The sequence below is a fragment of the Felis catus genome, chromosome B1 (genome assembly GCF_018350175.1).
Source record: "Felis catus isolate Fca126 chromosome B1, F.catus_Fca126_mat1.0, whole genome shotgun sequence".
Classification (NCBI taxonomy): Eukaryota; Metazoa; Chordata; class Mammalia; order Carnivora; family Felidae; genus Felis; species Felis catus.
The window spans coordinates 171,617,619-171,634,999 of NC_058371.1; the positions used below are offsets into that span (position 1 = coordinate 171,617,619).

A 17,381-nucleotide genomic window follows, 5' to 3' on the forward strand; every position below is an offset into this window, starting at 1 on the left:
ATCTCAGAGTTTAAAAACTGAATCTCAGAATTTGAAAACTGAATAAATTCAGTTTTACGCAAAAATGATTCCTATTTTTCTCATTTTGCTTAAGTACACAGAAAGCTCAGTTATAGACAGTCCAAGGGCTGTTTGCTTGAGATTCACTTGTGTAATTAACATCTCCCAATAATTTCAAACTTACTACTACTGACTTATGATAATTTATGATACAAACCAAAGAAACATATGGCTTCATTTCCCATGCCTGTAGGTTTGTATTGTCTATTATTATAGGAGACACCTTCTTCTCAAATGCTTCTTTTGCTGAAAAACACAAACAGAAAATGAAAAATCACTTTTTATAACAGTATTAAGTATGCTCTTGAAATTCTGAAATCTGACCTTGTTTTCATAATTTGAAAATCATGGATATGTGCTAATTTTACTCACAACTCAACTTCTAAATATCACTTTTGAGTATAAAAAAATTAAAGTACAGATAAGTGTTGGATAATAATAAATACTAAAGTTATAATCAGAATATTTTTTAAAAAACTGATCTAAGTTTTATGTGTGTTACATGTATAAACAGCATATATGGGGAAAAAGCTATCCTTAATATCATCCTAAAAGCAACACTGTATCTTGGATAAGATTCTAGAAGGGATAAGAACTTTAGTAGAAAAACTAATATCAAAATAAAGCCTAGAGTTTAGTTAACGATAATGTACCACTGTTGGGGCACCTGGGTGGCTCAGTTGGGTAAACAATGGACTCTTGATATCAGCTCAGGTTGATCTCAAGGTTTATGAGATCGAGCCCCATGTCAGGCTCTGCACTGCACTGATAGTGCAGAGCCTGCTTGGCATTCTCTCTCTCCCTCTCTCTCTGTCCCTCCCCTGCTTGTGTGCTTTCTCTCTCTCTCAAAATAAATACATAAACATTTTAAAATAATAACAATAATAATAATAATAATAATAATAATGTACCATTGTTAATCTCTTAGTCTTGACAAAGGTACCATGGTTATATAAAATGTTAACAGAAGAGGGAAATGGGGGAGGAGTATACAGAAACTCTATACTGCCTTTGCAACCTTTCCATAAATCAAAAATTATTCCAAACATGAGTTTTAAAACAAACAAGCATAATATATAAACAAAAAACACACACAAAGATGTAATGATTTGAAATAAAGAAAACATTATTAAACACTGTATAAGAGATTTTCTTATAAAACTACCTTTTTCCCCCCAGGAATTAGACCTATTCAGGAAATTAATGATGAAGCACAATAAGTACGCCTTACAAGGAAATTAGCTGAAAGGTTTTTTTTTTTTTTAATGTTTATTTATTTTTGAGAGAGAGCGTGCACACGTGCGTGCGTGCGAGCATGAGCAGGGGAGGGGCAGTGAGAAAGGGAGACACAGAATCTGAAGCAGGCTCCAGGTCCGGAGGGCTTGTCAGCGCACAGCCCAATACAGGCTGAATGCAGGGTTCAAACTCAAAAACCAGGAGAGCATGACCTGAGCTGAAGTCAGAAGCTTAACTGACTGAACCACCCAGGTGCCCCTATTTGGAAGTTTTAAGTTTCATGTACTCTCTTACAACTCAGTAATAAAAAGGCAAATAATCCAATTTAAAAATAACAAAAGACTAAGAAGCTAGAAAAAGAAGACAAACAAAACCTAAACCCAGCAAAAGGAAAGAAATAATAAAGATTAGAACAGAAATAAGTGATATAGAAACTAAAAAGACAATGGAAGAAATCAATGAAACCAGAAGCTGATTCTTAGAAAAGATCAACAGAACTGACAAACCTCTTGCCAGACTTATTAAAAAAAGAGGACCCAAATAAACAAAATCACTAATGAAAGAGGAGATAAAACAACCAACACCACAGAAATACAAATAATGGTAACAGAATATTATGAAAACCTATATGCCAACAAACTGCACAACTTAGAGAAAATGAATAAATTCCTAGAAACGTATAACTACCAACACTAAAGCAGGAAGAAATAGAAATTTTGAACACACCAACTACCACCAATGAAATTGAATCACTAATCAAAAAAACTCCCAAAAAACAAAAGTCCAGGACCAGATGGCTTCACAAGCAAATTCTACCAAACGTTTAAAGAAGAGTTAATACCTATTCTTCTCAAACTATTCCAAAAAAATAGCTGAAGGAAAACTTCCAAATTCATTCTATGAGGCCAGCATTACCCTGATACAAAACAAGATAAACAGCACAAAAAGACAGAGAGAGACAGAGAGAGAACACTACAGGCCATGAATATAAACGTAAAAATATAGATGTAAGAATCCTCAACAAAATATTAGCAAGCCAAATCCAACAATACATTGAAAAAATCATGCACCACAATCAAACAGAATCTATTCCTGGGTTGCCAGGTGGTTCAATATTTGCAAAACAATCATGACATATCACATCAATAAGAGAAAGGATAAAAATCATAGGATCATTTCAACAGATGCAGAAAAAGCATTTGACAAAGTATGACATCCATTCCTGATAAAAATTCTCTACAAAGTAGGTCTAGAGGGAACATACCTCATCATAATAAAGGCCATATTTGAAAAACCCACAGCCAATATCACACTCAATGCTAAAAAATTGAGAGCTTTTGCCCTAAGATCAGTAACAAGACGAGGTCAACTCTCATGACTTTTATTCAACATAGTGCTGGAAGTCCTAGACACAGTAATTAGTCAACATAAAGAAATAAAAGGCATCCACATTGATAAGGAAGAAGTAAAACTCTCACTATCTGCAGATGACATGAAATACTATATGTAGAAAATCCTGAAGACTTCACCAAAAAACTACTAGAACTGATCAATTAATTCAGTAAAATTGTAGGAAACAAAATCAGTGTACAGAAAGCGGATGCATTCCTATACACTGATAATGAAGCAGCAGAAAGTGAAATTAAGAAAACAGTCCTATTTACAATTGCACCAAAAACAATAAAATATCTAGGAATAAACTTAACCAAAGAGTTGTGAAAGACCTGTACTTTGAAAACTATAAAACTGATGAAAGAATTGAAGACAACACAAATGGGAAGATATTCCATGCTTGTGGGTTGGAAGGAAAACATTGTTAAAATGTCCATACTACCCAAAGCAATCTACACATTTAATGCAATCCCTACCAAAATACTAACAGTATTTTTCACAGAACTAGAACAAAAAAGAAAAAAAATACTAAAATTTGTATGGAACCACAAAAGACCTCGAACAGCCAAAGCAATCTTGAAAAATAAAACCGGAGGTATCACAATTCTAGATTTTAAGTTCTTTTACAAAGCAGTAGTAATTAAAATCACATGGTTCTAGCATAAAAAGAAACACATAGATCAAATGAACAGAATAGAAAACCCAGAAATAAACCTATAATTATATGGTCAATTAACATTCAACAAAGGAGGATGAATATGTCATGGGAAAAAAACAGTCTCTTCAACAAATGGTGTTGGAAAAACTGGACAGCTTCATGCAAAAGAATGAAACTGGGCCACTTTCTTTCACCATCCCCAAAAACAAACTCAAAATGGATTAAAGACCTAATTGTGAGACCTGAAACCATAAAAATCCTGAAGCAGAACATAGGCAATAATTTCTCTTTCATCCACTATAGCAACATTTTTCTAGTTATGTCTCCTGAAGCAAAATAAAAGAAAAAATAAACTACTGGGATTGCATCAAAATAAAAGGTGTCTGAACAGCAAAGGAAACAATCAACTAAAAGGCAACCTATTGAATGGGAAAATATATTTGCAAATGATTTATCTGATAAAGGGCTAGTATCCAAAATATATAAAGAATTTATACAATTCAACACCCAAAACACAAATAATACAATTAAAAAATGGGCAGGAGATATGACTAGACATTTCTCCAAAGAAGACATACAGATGGGCAATGGACACATGAAATGATGTTCAACATCACTCATCATCAGGGAAATGCAAATCAAAACTACAATGAGGTATCACCTCACACCTGTCAGAATGACTAAAATCAAAAACACAAGAAACAGCAAGTGTTGGCAAGGATGTGGAGAAAAAGGAACCCTCCTGCGTGGTTGGTGGGAATGCAAACTAGTACAGCCACTATGGAAAACAGTATGGAGGTTACTCAAAAAAACTAAAAACATAACTACCTTACAATCCGGTAATCACACTACTTACCCAAAAAATACAAAAACATTAATTCAAAGGGATACATGCACTCCTATGTTTACTGCAGCATTATTTATGATAGCCAAACTATGGAATATGGAAGCAGCCCAAGGGTCCATTGATAGATGAATGGATAAAGGTGACACACATACACATACACATACATACACACACACACACACACACGCACACACATATGAAAAATGTTATATATTATATATACATATATCATATACACACACACATAGCAGAATATTATTCAGCCATAAAAAATAATGAAATCTTGCCATTTTGCAACAACATGGATAGAGCTAGGGAGTAAAATGCTAAGTGAAATAATTCAGAGAAAGATAAACACCATGTGATCTCACTTATATATGGAATTTATAAAACAAAACAAACAAGGGAAAAAAATAAAAGGGAGAGAGATAAACCAAGGAACAGACTCTTCACTATACAGAACAAAGTTACCAGAGGGGAGGTGGGTGGGAAGATGGGTGAAATAGACGATGGGGATTAAAGAGTACACGTATGATGAAAAAAATAATTTTTTTAACTTTTTTTAATGTTTATTTATTTTTGAGAGAGACAGAGTGCAAGTTGGGGAGGGGCAGAGAGAGACACACACAGAATCAGAAGCAGGCTCCAGGCTCTGAACTGTCAGTACAGAGCCTGACAGGGGACTTGAACTCCTAAACCACAAGATCATGACCTGAGCCCAAGTCAGACACTTAACCGACTGAGCCACCCAGGTGCCCCAATAAGAAAATAATTTTTTAAAAAAGAACACAAGATACTTAGGAAAAAATGCATTTTTTTCAAGGAAATTTTTTCCCATTTAATTTTTAAGGGAAAAATTGTACCTGAATATAATTAATGTATTGAAAATCTTTTAATTACACCTCCAGGGGGAAAAAAAATTAAACAGACAACTTTCCAAAGAAGATAAACTAATGGGCAAAAGGACACACCGAAGAATGCTCAACAGCCTCAACCACCAGGAAAATGCAATCAAAACCACAATGAGCTGGGGCGCCTGGGTGGCTTAGTCGGTTGGGTGTCCGACTTTGGCTCAGGTCATGATCTCGCAGTCCGTGAGTTCGAGCCCCGCGTCGGGCTCTGTGCTGACAACTCAGATTCTGGAGCCTGTTTCAGATTCTGCGTCTCCCTCTCTCTGACCCTCCCCCATTCATGCTCTGTCTCTCTCTGTCTCAAAAATAAATAAATGTAAAAAAAATAATAAATAAATAAATAAAAAACCACAATGAGCTACCACTTCACATCCACCAGGATAGTTATAATCAAAAAGACAGACAATAACAACTATTGGTGCCACTATGGAGAAGTTGGGACCCTCATAAACTCCTAGCAGGATTGTAAAATGGTGCAGTTGCCTTGGAAAACCAGTTGGCAATTCCTAAATAGGTTAGACATAGACATACATGTTCATAGCAATATTATGCATAATAGGCAAAAGTGGAAACAATTCAAATGTTCACCAACTGATGAATGAATAAATAAAATGTGGCATATCAGTAAACTGGAGTATTATTCAGCCATATAAAGGAATGAATTACTGACACATGCTACAACATGAACCTTGAAAATGTTATGCTAAGTGAAAAGAAGGCTTTCTTTCACAAAAGACCACATATTATAGGATTCTGTTTATTTGTTTATTAGAATTTGATATCTTTAATCTCTTTTTTTGTATTTTTTTAATATAATTTATTGTCAAATTGGCTTATATGATTCCATTAAATGAAATGCCCAGAATAGGCAAACCTAGAGACAGAAAGTAGTGGTTGCCTAGGGCTGGGAGAGATTGGGGAGAAATGAGGAGTGACTATTAATGGGTGTAGGATATTTTGGGGGTGATAAAAATGTTCTACAAGTGTAGTGATGGTTGAAGAACTCTGAATATGCTTAAAACCATGTGATTAATATCCCAATAAAGCTGTTTAACATAGAGTTCTGCCTACTGAGGCTCGGTGGGTCAGTCAGTCAAGCGTCCGACTTCAACTCAGATCATGATCTCGCAGTTCATGACTTCTGTGCTGACAGCTCAGAGCTGGGAGACTGCTTCAGATTCTGTGTCTCCCTCTCTCTGCCCCTTGCCTGCTCTCTCTCTCTCAAAAGTAAATAAACATTAAGAAAATTTTTTAATAAATAAGAGAGTTCTGCCTATTAACTTAATATTATTATTGCTAGGACTATTACAGTAGTAAGGGCATGTTCAACTGCTGCTCAGCCCTTCTTTCTCATTTAACCTTAACAACAATCATGAAGGTTAAGTATTATTAAGCCCTTTTACAGCTGAAGACAATAGGCCTTGGAGAGTGTAGATAACCTGTAAAACATCACATAGCTAGCAACTGCCATATCCAAGACTATTCACCACATCATATTGTTTTATTCTTTGTTGTGTTAGTATTTTCACATTCCTGAGTTCTCACTTTAATATTCAGTTCATGAAAAAAACACAGAAAAATTTAATGTCTTCAGATGGCAAATTCAAGAATCACTTATACAGTGCATTTATCATAAAATAAAGGTGAAAATATTGTCGATGTGTATTACAAATTCTTCATATGAAATTCAAACTGTTCATAACATAAAATATAACATTTCATGATAAAACTATCTTCAGTGAACAGACAGTTGCACTAATAAAAATAGTAAGGTTTTATGTCTGACCTCTCTACAAATGCAGTTTGAGGAGAGCCACTTTTACTCTCACACTGCCTCCCTTAACAAGTGAATCAATCTAGGAAAAGGTAGCAGTTAACAACACCAATCCCATTTCAGGAAACAGGAACCAGAGCATAGGAGACAACTGGAACCATCTTGAGCTCTTCTGAGACCCATATAGAAAATCTGGTACACTTGTGACAAGATTCCCATTCATTAAATAAAACTTAAACATGTCATGCAACGTTCTAAGCATTTTACAAAAATTAACTCCTTTAATCCTCATAACAACTCTGTGAGATACAATGACCTCCTTCACTTCTTACTATGTAACATAACAATTATTATAATTTTACATATTATATATAGTTGAATAATTCACTTTATTTTTTAAGTTTAATTAAAAACTTTAATTAAAGGGAATCATAACTTCCTAAAAATTATATATCTGTCAAAATACAAATACTTTATATTGCTCTTAATATTACCCAGAATCTAATGTCTATTCTTACCACGATTCTGGTTCCATTCATGTGCTTCTCCTAAGTACTTTACATCAAACTGGTACTGTCCATTTATGTAAAAATAATCATCAGTACTAAGAATGATTCCACTAGGATTATCCTCTTGCAAAGTCCTGTGAATGATAAATGGAATTGTTTTCATTAATTTTTCTTCTAAATTCTCTCTCCTAGTTTTCACAAGGTCATAATCCAAATAAAGAACTCAAGTACGGTTATTTAAAAGTGAGAATATAATAATATTCAAACAAATCACATTGGAAATGCTCTAAGCAGAAGACTGACTCCCAAGAAAACTGACCTAAAACAAACCTATTTTGTTCCTTGAATTCAAAACCAATTATGGCTTTTTAACTCTATAATCAAAGTTGAACTTATTTTTCTCCTACTCAAATTAGTTCTCTTCCACATAAAGCTATTTCTACTGATTTCAAAAGCTCACAATCTTGAAATCATCTTTAAATTTTTCTTCTATTCTGTCTCCCAAAATGACATGCTAAGATAAAATAAAAAACTCCTGGAGAAAAGAGTGCTGCTATCAGCCACAAAGTAAGAAAAAATTAGTGAAAAGAAAAGATTTCAGCGGTTACTAAACATATCTATTAAGCAAAAGCATTTCACATATTCATATTCTCTATCTGTTATAAATGCTCAGGTTCATGCATCATACTTTTTTAAAAACTCAATTAAACCTCATACCTTGCCAAAAAAGATTTTCCTGATCCTGGAAGCCCTCTCAGAAGAACAAGAACTAGTCCAACATAAGATGATGTCTTCTTTCTTACAACCTGAGAAACTGGGGTTTCTTGTACTTGATAAGCACTTGCTCCCTCTTTATTTCTCCATACCTTTGTTGGGGAAGTGTGAGAAATAACCGGAGGGGGAAAAGAGTAGTTGACAGGTCTCCAGTGTGTAGCGGTGGTTACGACAGGAGCTACAAAGCCATGATTTCCTTGAAAGAGGTCAAAAGCAGGAATCATTGGATTCCACATTGGTGGAGGTGGAGGAGGAGGCAGCAGTAGAGGGAGAGGGGTAAGTACTGGGCAGTAATTCACATCTTTCCCCTTTGACGGCAGTTCAGTATGTTTGTGCGGTTTGAAATTGAACTCTTCGGAAGGTACGAACATATCAGGGACAGAAGCAGATTTCTGATCCCCACCTGTACCTAGTAAATCAAGCCCCAGATTTTGCACAGTAAGGCTTAAAGCCTGAGGTTCACTGTCATCCAAATCTACAGGGGCTTGAGAGAACGGAGTCTCAACATACTCAGTTTCTAAAAGCTCTTTAGGTCTTTGACCACGATTGCTACCACCCACCATACTGTCACTTGCTACATTTAAAGAACCACTGAGAAGAGAATCTTCCAATGCCAATGTGTCATCCTTTATACAACTTTTGGACTCATCTGAAACAGAATGTGAAGTTACGGTGTTTGAACTTAATGCAGAGGCAGAATTCTCTACATTTTCACTGTTCAAATCCACATTTTCTGTAGAAAGAATGGGAGTCATGCTACTTGCATCTGAATTTACAAATGCACTCGGGTCACTAAAACTGTTAACACTTTGCAAAGGCAAAAATGAGTATACTTGGTCATCAGAAGAGTTCAATTTCTCAAAAGCATTCTGTATTAAGGAATCCAAGTCTTCGGTTAGCTGCATGTCCAAAAATGAATCCATTTTTGAATCTTCACTCTCTTCTTCAGGAGGATACTTTTCCATTATTTCACGTCCCACAGCACTTACTTGGCTCTCAGAAGCAATGAAGCTTTTTGAAGATGATTCTTCTACCTTGGCATCAGAGGCAGATAATTCTAATAGACAATCCATTGCATTTTCAACTGTACAACAAGGACAACAATATAAATGTGTATTGAAAATAGTAAAATACAATTTGATTAAAATCCATGTAAAATTATACTTTTTGCACTGAATGGAATATAGAAATTTATAAATATTCAAGTAATTTTTTTATTTAATATTTTACTAGTATACCAGTCTGTATTAGTGAAAGGTTTGAATGATGGAGTCATACAATGTTGTTGCTTTCAGACAAGCTGTAATAAACTAGGCTAATAAATTACCATCAAGTAGAAGGTCTCTGATAAATGTGAATTAACAAAATATTCATAAATTGTATCTAAAGATATCTATAATCATATACATTACAGTTATTTATAAAGACCCTAAAACCAGTTAATTTATTCAATGCTGAGCAACTGCATGTCCTTTTAAGTACAAAGTATTTTCAGTACTCTCCTGTAAATCTAATTTGTTTATATGGTTAATGCTATAAATTTCACTTAATACAAAAAATAAGTATCAGCATATACTATATATCGGATATACATTGTACAAAGATAAATAAGACATAGTTTTTACTACACTTAAGAGATTTTTGCAATCTAATGGAGGCAATTAAAGATAATCAAACTAGAAGACAATTATATTATAATATAGATTAAATAATGCACATTTTTAGTAATACACAAATGCCATAACAGCCTTATAACAGCGTAAGGAAAGATTTCACGTAAGGTAATATGTGAACTGGGACTTGAAGATTAAAAAGAAACTTGTCAGACACAGGAAGGAAAGGCAAAGCTGGTCTTGAAAACACAAAGTATGTTTAAGGTATTAAGAGAAGTTAGTTGGAGTACGGGTACACAGTACTATGGTGGATAAAAGGAGACAAAACTGGAAAAGATCAAGTGAAATTGGGAAGAGTCTTGTATGTCAAGGTAAGAAATATCAATTTTATTTTCTAAAGAAACTATCTGTCACCACATTTGAACTAGGAGCTTTACATATATCACCGATATGAATCCTCAAATAATACTATGAGGGTTAGTATATCTAGCAAATAGATGAAGAAAATAAAGTTCAAAAAGTATATTAACTTGGCCCACACAGATACTAAGTGACAGAGCCAGGCCTGGTATGTCTGACTCCAATGCTGAGCTCTTTCCCTTATAACACAAATACAGAGCCATTAGAATTGTTAAGCATTTGAAATTTGTGGAGTTTTGCTTATTTTTGTGCTTTGTCTTAAGGAAATATGAAAATGAAGCACAGCACAGTAGGTAACAGCTCTGGTCTGGAGTCAGAAAACCAACATTTAAATTCCTACTTGTTGGCTATGACCCTCGAACAAGTTACTTAACTTGCGTAAGCCTTGATTTTCTCATTTGCAATATGGGGATAATAAAAGTACCTACCTCATAGGGTTGTTGTGAGGATTAAATGAGATAATCCGTGAAAAAGTGCTGTGCATAAGGACTGGCACCTAGTAAGCACCCAATTAATGTTCCCTTAAGAAGAAAAACAAAGAGGGATTGGAGGGGCAAGCCCAGCAGAGAGACCAGTTAGGAGATTATAGCAATAGTACAAAGGTTAGAAGCCCTAAACATGAAGAAAAAAAAAAAAAAAAGAAAAGGAAAAAAAAAGAAAAAGGAAGAAAGCAAACACAAAAGGTATTTCTATGAAGAAAATGTACATGATAGAAAAACCACAAGATCAACCCAAAACATTAATGTGTATATAATAAAAACACCGTATTATGTAAAAGTAAGTAAAAGATCAGGATATTTATATCACGCAAGAGATACACAGGGTGTTGGAAAAATTAAAACAATGGTATAAAATAATAAAAACACATAAAAATTCACACAAGAATATAATAATTAATAAGCCATATGCAAAAATGTTCAATAATCCTGTTTATTTAAAGAAAAAACAAATTAAGACAAAGCAAAATTTTATTCCTATTAAAATCGTGAAGTCATACTACACAGTGCTGAAACAGCTGTGGTGAAACCACGGTACTTATACAGTCCTGGAGGGATGGCAACTGGGCACACCTCTTGTAGGCAAATTGAGCAGCACGTTTCCAAGAGCTGAAAACTGTTCTTACCTTGTGACATGAGGAAATAAAACGTTGGGACTAAGAAAAAAAGCCAAAAGAAGGGAAAGGCGATTTGTACCAAGATGTCCTGTGCTGTATTAATTATTCATGAAAAACTTAGTTACAATTAAATAAACTAGAGCACAACATTTCAGTGGAATATTTGAAGCTATTAAAAATAAGTATAAAGATCATAGCAACACTGAAAAAATGCTTGTTACGCTTAAAAAGCAAAATACACAATTTCATCAATGTTATCATTTCAAAATGCTCAAAATATCAGTTTTTATGAACAAGATGTAGAGAGGATCCTTGAAAAGAGAAACATTTTTTGTTAGGATGTAAGGGCAATATATTTTTCTTGTAATTCCTCATTGCTTATGTTAGTGTATGTGAAACAAATAAATTTTAAACACATCAACATTAAGAAATAAATGTTGAAGTCACACATAAAACTCTATACACTGTCATTTCTGAGCATTATGCAGACTGCTGAAAACTGTTTTTCTGCATACATAACAGAATACTTAAGCTCACATCACAGACTGCATAAAGAATAAAAGTGAAGTTTATCATGCATTACCAAAACTTCCCCAATCCAGAATAATTTTATCTTATACTAATCATAGCTAATAGCAATACTGAGCATCAACATTTGAAGTACTAAAGTATTAAAGCAATATTTAATTTACTCATTCAGTCAACTTTGATAGTTTCCTGTCAACATACTTCTAAACAATTTATTACAAGTTATTAATAATACTATACTGAAGACTTGACCAAACAAACAAACAAACAAACCTCGGTTCTCACCGGAAGTCCTATGAGGTACATACTTTTATTTTTCTCATTAACAAATAAGAAAACAGAGCCAGAGAGGTAGTGGCAGAGCTGGAAACCTAACCCAGATTTCCTGATTCCAAAGCCAATATTGTGAAGTACTACTCTATTAGCATCAACTCTTAATAAGCTCTCATTCCCACAATTACAATCTTTTCCCTCAGAACACCTGGATGGCTCAGTTGGTTGTGTCTGACTCTTGATTTCAGCTCAGGTCATGATCCCAGGGTTGTGGGATCGAGCCCCACATCGGGCTTCCCTGCTTAAGATTCTCTCTCTCTTTCTCTCCCTCCCTCTCCCCCTCATCTCCTCCCTCCTCTCCCTAAAAAAATAAAAATATCTTTTCACTCAATAAATATTTACTGAGGTCCTAATACGAGTCATTAGCTATTTTAGGGGCTGGGGATATAGCAATAAAAATATTTTATGAGATCTGTCTTTATGGAGCTTACATCCTAAGACAGTGGTTTTCAGCTGGGGATGATTATGCTCCCCAAGGGAAATATGACAATAGGTGGAGCCATTTTTAATTTGTCAAAAGGGCTGCTGAAGGTTGCTACTGGCATCTACAAAATACAGGCCAGGGATGCTGCTAAACATCCTACTATGCACAGGAAAGCCACTCACAACAAAGAATTATCCAGTCCAAAATGTTGGTAGTTCCAACCTGTTCTAGAGGGAAGATAAAAAGAAATAAAACATAGAATATGGTATCTATACATACATCTTATATTTAGAACTATACATATCTTGAAAGCAGAAAAAACTATGCTTTCTTCTTCCTCATATCCTTCACAATACCAAACTTAATAACTTGCCCATAGCAGATGCTCAATAAATTAACCAAAGAGAAAGAAGGCAATCGTTTTTCTATATTACTGCTGGTCATGGCATAGTACATGAAGTCTTCTTACATGATGCAAAGGATTCAAACTAAACTTTTTCTCACCTTTGAAATCACATTCAGAAAGCATCAAATACACTACATCGGGATCCAGATCAGAAAACATCTCTGAGATACTGGTGAAGAGTTCTTCCTGATCAACTTTTGTCTCACACATGGAAGGAAGAGTAGTGGTTGGCTCCTCATGACTAGCAACACTGGATACGACAACTTCCTTAGAGCTTGCGGTCTTCCGAAAAGGATTTCCCCCAAGATTTTTCCTTCTCCTTGGCATTCTGACTTCCAAAACTAAAATGTTTCCCTTTTCTTATTTAAGATGTTTGATATTTAAGTCATACCTCAAAGAAAACACGGTTAAATATCTTGCACAATCCAGCAGTAATAGGACCTAAAATAGAAAGTAAGTAAAGACACTCAGACTATATAGTTATATTTCCATTTCTAAAATCGGAATGGTATCTTTATTTGACTCTAAGAAAGTACCATCAACTCTGGCAGCAAAGCCAAAAAGCAGTCAAACAACTTTTCTCTCCAAAATATTCAAGTTTTGCCAGGATTGAACATGTTAAAAATTTAAGATATTAATATAATGTATCTTCACAACAGCAAGTATACTGTTTTAATTAGCATTTCATTTCAAAAAACAAAAAACAATATTCATAATGACAATGTCTACTGAACATCTACATTTGGATGTCTAATAGGCATCATCAACTTAACATGTCCAAAACTGAGCTCCTGATCACCTACTTCACACCTGCTCTTCTCAGTCTTTCCCATCTTAATTAATGCAACTCTATCCTTCCAATTGCTTGGGTCAAAAATCTTGTATTCCTAACTCTTCTCATCCCACATCCAAACTGTAAGCCAATTTTGTCAATACTACCCTCAAAATGCATCCAGAATATGACCTTTCCTCACTATCTCACTACTACCACAGCCTGTTGCCTAGATTACTTACAAAAGTCTCCAAACCAATCTCCTTGCTTCCATCCTTGCCCCTTCATAGTCTATTTATATTTAGCACAGCAATCAGAGTGACTCAGTTAAACCATAAGTCAGATCATACATCTCTTCTGCTTAACTATTTACTGGCTTCCCATCTCATTCAGGGTAAAAGCCAGAACTCTTAAAATAGCCTATAACCCAGACACTGGTTACTTCAGTGCTGTCATCCCTAGACCTTGCTCAGTGCCACTCCAGCCACACTTCACCCCCTTGTTCTTTAACCACACCAGCATGCTCTTCCCGGGAACCTTTAGATTTGGTTCCCTCTACCTAAACTACTACTCTCTCAAGTATCTATCACATTTATTTCCTCACCACCTTCCTATCATTACTCAAATGTTACCTACTCAGGAAGTCAGTCCCAACAACACTTATCCTTTCCTAACTTGAATTTCCTCATAAGACTTAATCATCTTCTAACACAGTACATATTTCATTTCGGGTTTTTTTGTTTTCTTTTTTTATATTTACTACCCATACTCAAGTAAAGTGTAAGCTCCACAAGGGCAGGGACTCATTGATCTAAAGAACCCCAGACAGTCTACTTGCTCTCTTCACCTGGATGTATCTAATAACCATTTCAAATTTAACATATGCAAAACTAAATGGTATTTTCCCCCAAATCTGCTCTAACCATTTGGTCTAGCTACTTTCATCATTTACTCGTATTCTGGTGTCCTAAATGTTCTTTCTGCTTCCAACTCGTGTCTCCTACAGTCTATTTTCAACACACCAGCCAGAATGATGTTCATACAGCAACATAAAACATACATACATACATACATACATACATACAACACATAACAAGTCAGAATCAGGGCCTGCTCTAAATCTTCAAGTGGTTCACCATGCCACTCAGTAAAACCTAAGTTCTTACAGTGGCTCACCTCCCTGCTGGCCTTTGATATATTCTTCCCCAAAATATTTGCATTGGTAATCTCACTCCTCCAAACCTTTATTCAAGTGTCAGCTAATGATTTCTTCTTTGATTACCCAATTTAAAATCATCTCCCCCAATCCCTCTGCCCCAATCAATCTCCCTTCCCTGACTTCCCATTGCCCATAATACCCATACTATAAAATTTACCTTTTAATTAAACTTATTGTGTCATAGTTCTCTCCATCTTCCAGAACGGCACTGTCAATATGGCAGCCACCAGCCACATGTGCCTATTTAAATTTAAATTAATTAAAATTTAATAAAATTACACCTTTATATATTAATAGCACATAAAGTAGAATTCAGAGGGGGAAAAAATTACCAGGGACAGAGAAGGGCCTTATATAATCATAAAGGATCAGACCACCAAGGCAACCCTAAATGTATATGCACCAAACAACAGAGTCACTAAATAAGTGAAACAGAAACTGACAATTGAAATGAGACATGGACAAATCCACAATTACAGAAACTTCAAAAGCCCTCTCTCAACAATTGGTAGAATAACTAGACAGAAGATCATCTAGGATAGAGAACACCAAGGATACAGAACACAATTAACACTATCAATTAAGGATAATCAACATTTATAGAACACTCCATCCAACAGCAGAATACATTATTTTCAAGTGCCCACTGAATATGTACCAAGATAGATCATAGCCTAGATTTTAAAACAAACCCCAACAAATTTAAAAGAATTGAAATCACACAACGGAATCAAGCTAGAAATCAATTAACAGAAAGATAACCAATACATCTCCAAACACTTGGAACCTAAGCAATATACTAAATAATCCATGGGCCACAGAGAAAGTCTCAAGAAAACTTTTTAAATCACTGAAATGAATGAAAATGAAAATATACCATATCAAAATTTGTAGGACACAGCTAAAGCAGCAATGGTGGACATTTATAGCAAATTTACAACCAAATGCATACAACATTACAAAAGAGGAAAAGTCTCAAATCAATCAATAACCTAAGCCCCCATCACAATTACCTAGAAAAAGAGCAAAACAAACCCAAACCCAAACCCAGCAGAAGGAAAGGAATAATAAAAATAAGAGCAAAAATTAATGAAACTGAAAACAGAAAAGCAAAAGAGAAAAATAAGTGAAACAAACTGATAGTTTTTTTTAATTTATTTACTTATTTTAAGAGTGCACACACACACACACACACACACACACACACACACACAGTCACACGGGGGGAGGGGCAAAGAGAGAGAGAGAAAGAGGAAGAGAGAGAGAGAGAGAGAGAGAGAGAGAGAGAGAGAGAATCTTAAGCCGGTTCTGCACTGTCAGAGCAGAACCTGAAATGGGGGCTCAAACTCACAAACCATGAGATCATGACCTGAGTCAAAACCAAGAATCAGACATTTAACAACTGAGCCACCCAGGTATCCCACAAATTGATAGTTCTTTAAAAAGATCTTTAAAAAGATCTTTAAAAAATGACAAATCTCTAGCATGAGTAACAAAGAAGAAAAGAGAGAAGACACAAATTACCAATGTCAGGAATGTAAAAAGGGTATCACTACAGAACCCTGTATGCTGAAAGCTTTATATAAAACACTGATGAAAGAAATCAAAGATCTAAATAAATGGAAAGACATAGCATGTTCATGGACTAGAAGACTGAACATAGTAAAGATGTCAATTCTCCCCAAATTGAGATACAGATTTCCTACCAAAACCCCAGCAAGATTTTTTGTGAATAAGGACAAGATTATTCTACAATTAAATGGGAAAGACAAAGGAACTAGAATAGCTAAAACAATTCTGAAAGAGAAGAATCAATCAACTGAACTTCAAGATTTGTTTTATCACTACACTAATCAAGCCTGTATGGTATCAGTGGAGGGACGGACAGACATGTATATATGAAAACAGAATATAGAGCTGGAAACAGAAGAGAGAACCCAGAAATACACCAACATAAATATGCCCAACTAACTTTTGACGAAAGTACAAATGACAATTTAATGGAGAAAAGACAGTCTGTTCCAACAAATGAAACTGCAGCCAGTGGACATCCACAGATTAAAAAAAAATAAACTTTGACCTAAGTCTCATACTTCACAGAAAAATTAACTCAAAATGGATCAAGAACTGAAATCCATAAAACTATAAACATTTTAGAAAAAAAAAAAAAAAAAAAAAAAAACAGGAGAAAATTTCCATGACCTAGAGCTAAACAGAAACACCAAAAGCATGACCCATAGGAAAAACTGGTAAACTGTACTTCATCAAAATTAAAAAGTTTTGCTCCAGGAAAGACCGTGTTAAGAAGATGAAAAGACAAGCTACAGATTGGAGAAAATATATGCATACCATGTATCCAACAAAAGATTAACATCTGAAATATAAAGAACT

The 17,381-nt window shown here is 34.8% G+C and overlaps 1 protein-coding gene across 13 annotated transcripts in view; it reads right to left on the minus strand.

The window, feature by feature from the left end:
* Window positions 1–17,381, minus strand: part of N4BP2 (NEDD4 binding protein 2) — an 86,386-nt gene that overhangs the window by 46,899 nt on the left and 22,106 nt on the right. For 8 of the 13 annotated variants that reach the window (XM_019829617.3, XM_023253187.2, XM_023253186.2 and 5 more), the window contains 5 exons: window positions 15,148–15,230; window positions 13,098–13,440; window positions 8,105–9,245; window positions 7,397–7,521; window positions 218–306 (listed from right to left, as the gene is read on the minus strand). In XM_019829617.3, the coding sequence (XP_019685176.2) occupies window positions 218–306; window positions 7,397–7,521; window positions 8,105–9,245; window positions 13,098–13,326 (1,584 nt within the window). In that variant the 5' untranslated portion in view covers window positions 13,327–13,440; window positions 15,148–15,230. Of the gene's footprint in view, window positions 1–217; window positions 307–7,396; window positions 7,522–8,104; window positions 9,246–10,622; window positions 10,716–13,097; window positions 13,441–15,147; window positions 15,231–17,381 lie in introns of those variants that run through there. The other 5 variants (XM_019829619.3, XM_019829621.3, XM_045056447.1 and 2 more) reach the window with 5 other exon arrangements.